At 55.5% G+C, this 2,930-nt stretch overlaps 1 protein-coding gene across 1 annotated transcript in view; it reads right to left on the minus strand.

Annotated features, from left to right (window-relative positions):
* Nucleotides 1–54: 54 nt before the first annotated feature.
* The window catches only part of LOC104468464 (calcium/calmodulin-dependent protein kinase type II subunit alpha-like), a gene marked incomplete at its 3' end in the record, with an annotated part of 8,093 nt that continues 5,217 nt past the window's right edge, over nucleotides 55–2,930 (minus strand). The window contains exons 4-6 of the mRNA XM_010082596.1: nucleotides 1,575–1,656; nucleotides 630–724; nucleotides 55–283 (exon numbers count right to left, since the gene is read on the minus strand). Coding sequence (XP_010080898.1) covers nucleotides 55–283; nucleotides 630–724; nucleotides 1,575–1,656 — 406 coding nt within the window. The remainder of the gene's footprint in view (nucleotides 284–629; nucleotides 725–1,574; nucleotides 1,657–2,930) is intronic.

Below are 2,930 nucleotides of genomic sequence, written 5' to 3' on the forward strand. Positions count from 1 at the left end.
CCCCATCCCCGCCATGCCCCCCCTTGCCCCATCCCCGGGCCTCACAGGGCTTACTGCGGTAGGACAGAGGGTGCGCCGGATCTGTGGAAGTGGACGATTTGCCATTTGCCATCCCGGCGGTGCCAGATGCGGGTCTCTTCGGACTGAGCGGTGCGGGGGATCCCTCCCGCGTCCACGTACTGCGTGATGCGGATGTAAGCGATGCAGGCGGACTCGTCTCCCATCAGGTGGATGTGGGGGTTCAGGATCGTCGTGTGCACGGGCTTGCTGTTCCGGGACCACACTGGAGAGGGGACAAGTACAGGCAGCTTTAGGCAGGGGAAGGAGTTTGGGTGGCTCTTGCCCAGGGTTGCAGCAGTGTGGGAAGGGGAGATGCTTGGGTTAAGCTCTCTGCTTGGATGGGCTGAGTAAATGCTTGATGGGTGGGTTCAGGATGTGTCCACATAGAAAACAGCTACATACAGCCCAACAGGCTTGATTCACCTCCTGCTGGGATCTTCCAGATCAGCCAGAGGTGCTCCCAAAGCTGCCCTGACCCTCCCTCTCTCCAGCGAGCCAGTGGAGGTCAAGCCGCAGCTGAGCACACAGGAGGTGGGAAGGGTCCCTCAGGGGGCAAGGGGGCTGCTTACGGTTTTCAAAGTAGAATCGGTGGAAATCCAGGCCTTCCACGAGGTTGCCCAGAGCCTCGGGCTCGAAGGCAGTCATCCCAGGGTCGCACATCTTCCTGGGGAGGTGGGAAGGAGAGAGAAAAGGGAGAGAGAGAAAAGGGAGAGGTTATCTCACCACTTCTGGCGTGAGAACCTGCAAAACCCCAACGGCTTGTGCTTGGGATGAGTCCCCCTCATCCCGAGAGCAAGGAGCCTCTGCACCAGTGAGTAATTCAAGCAGAAGTCTGACCTTGTCCCTCCATTCTGCATGAAGCCCACCCCACCTCACCCCCAGCCCACCGACGGCAGCCAGGACCCCAGCGGGGCAGGGTGATTTCTCCATCAGCCACCATCTCCAATTAAACCTCCCCAAACACTGCCGTCTTCTTTGTAAGAAAGAAAAACAGCAGGGAAAAACTCATTTTCTCTGCTCTGTATCAAAATACCCTTGCTGCGGCTCTCTGAGGCAGGGATGAAGACCTGCGCTCGCTCAGAAATCGCTAATTAAACAGGCCTTGGACACAGCAGAAGCGTACTCTGAGGAGCACCAGCTCAGCGAGTAGAAAGCAGTTATGCTTCCAACAGGCCGCAGCAATCTGGATATAATGGATACCATGGATGCAATGTTCCTTTTTCCACCATAAATCACGTTTACAGCTATTCATCGTTCTGCAAACCAGGAAATGGACTCATCCGTGCCAATGAGACTGGAGTGATGTACTCAGCTGAGTGTGACAGAAGCACCAGGTTTGGAAAATGACATCCCCTGCTTCCCGTGGATGGTCTCCATGCCCCACCACAATGTCACCCTGGTCACCCTGCCCTGGGCAGCAGTAAAACGTCCTGGGTTGTGTTGTGACAGTGAGAGCACCCGCTCCAGGATGCTGAGCCCCTGCCCCGGCCCGAACCCGCGCTGGGCACACTCACGTGTAGGACTCAAAGTCGCCATTGCTTATTGCTTCGATCAGCTGCTCTGTGACTTTAATGATTTCTTGTTTCCGTACTGTTGGGTTAAAGAGAAAAAGAAAATAAAAGGAGAAAACAAACCAGAAGTGCTGGCGTTGCAATATCGGTGAGGTATCTTTTTCTCATTAGAAACAGACGGCGGAACATGGCGGGACATTGGGGGCCACTGGAAACTGTCCAGGGGAAAAGCAGGAGAAGGACTGGGGAGAGATGTGGGGAAGGGCTCTTCATCCCTGGAGAGGAAAGACCTCCAAAGTCAGGGCAAAACTGAAGAACTCTGTATTTTCCTAAAGAGCAAAAGGGTTAATCACCCAGTGGTGAGCTGCCCTCGGCCCAGGAAGGTGGCACAGGCTGGTTGTGGCTGCAAAGCCTTGCCAAGCCGGGACTTTCTACCCCGTGAACTCAGAGTAGATGCCAGCCAGGGCGGGCTGGCCCAAGGACGCTCTCACCTCCCTCTGAGATGGGAGAGGGTCTCAGCTGGGGGGCAGGACAGGTGGGTGATGTGGCCATCCACCTCAGGAGACACAAGAAGGGTCCCTGTGAAGGGCATGGCACCCTGTGGCTGCTGCTGGGGACCCCGGGCACTGCTGGCTCAGCTGGGAAGGGACTGAGCTGCAAGAGCAGGTTTAGCTCCCAGGGATGCGAGAGGAGCTGTCAGAGGTAACCCCGGGCTTATTAACAAGGCTCTGCTTCAAATGCAAATTGGTGTCATGCCTGACTTAATTTTTGTGGCACTGTGGCTAAGGAAAGGAGATGGAGCACGTTCCTGAGAGTCGTTCAGAAAGGAGGAGGGAACCCCATCACCTCCTGAGCACCGCCTGACTCCACATAGCTCCTGGGGAGCCCTTCCCTGGGAGGACAAGTGTCCCACTAACTCTCACGTCAGTCCAAAGTCCATCTTGCTTTGTGCTGAGATCACTTCATCAAGGGACTTTACAAATTAGCACCAAAAAAAATTATTCCCTGAGTTATTCTTAGAAAGTCAGCTCTGGCAGGTGGAAGGGAGGGAGGCAGGGATTTCCCCTGGAGGCTTTTCCCAAAGGGCCGTTTATTTTGGAGGAGCAGGCGGCCAGGCTGCTATCCCTGCAGATTTCTGCTATTTCCATGCCTGCTTTCAGGGAATATCCCTGTTTTGGGGAGCTCCCACCCTCTCCAGCAGTGTCCCAGCTGCAGAGAAAGCACCTACAGAGTTAAAGCAACTTCTGAAGGGTCCTGAGGCAGCTCGGTGGTGGTGGGTTTTGTGTAGATTATATCCCATTCGGGGTGGCCAGACTAATGACCCCAGGGCCCCCCTCCAAAACAGCTCGCCCGCCCTCC

Source organism: Pterocles gutturalis, unplaced genomic scaffold (genome assembly GCF_000699245.1).
Source record: "Pterocles gutturalis isolate BGI_N339 unplaced genomic scaffold, ASM69924v1 scaffold45594, whole genome shotgun sequence".
In the NCBI taxonomy this organism is placed as follows: Eukaryota; Metazoa; Chordata; class Aves; order Pterocliformes; family Pteroclidae; genus Pterocles; species Pterocles gutturalis.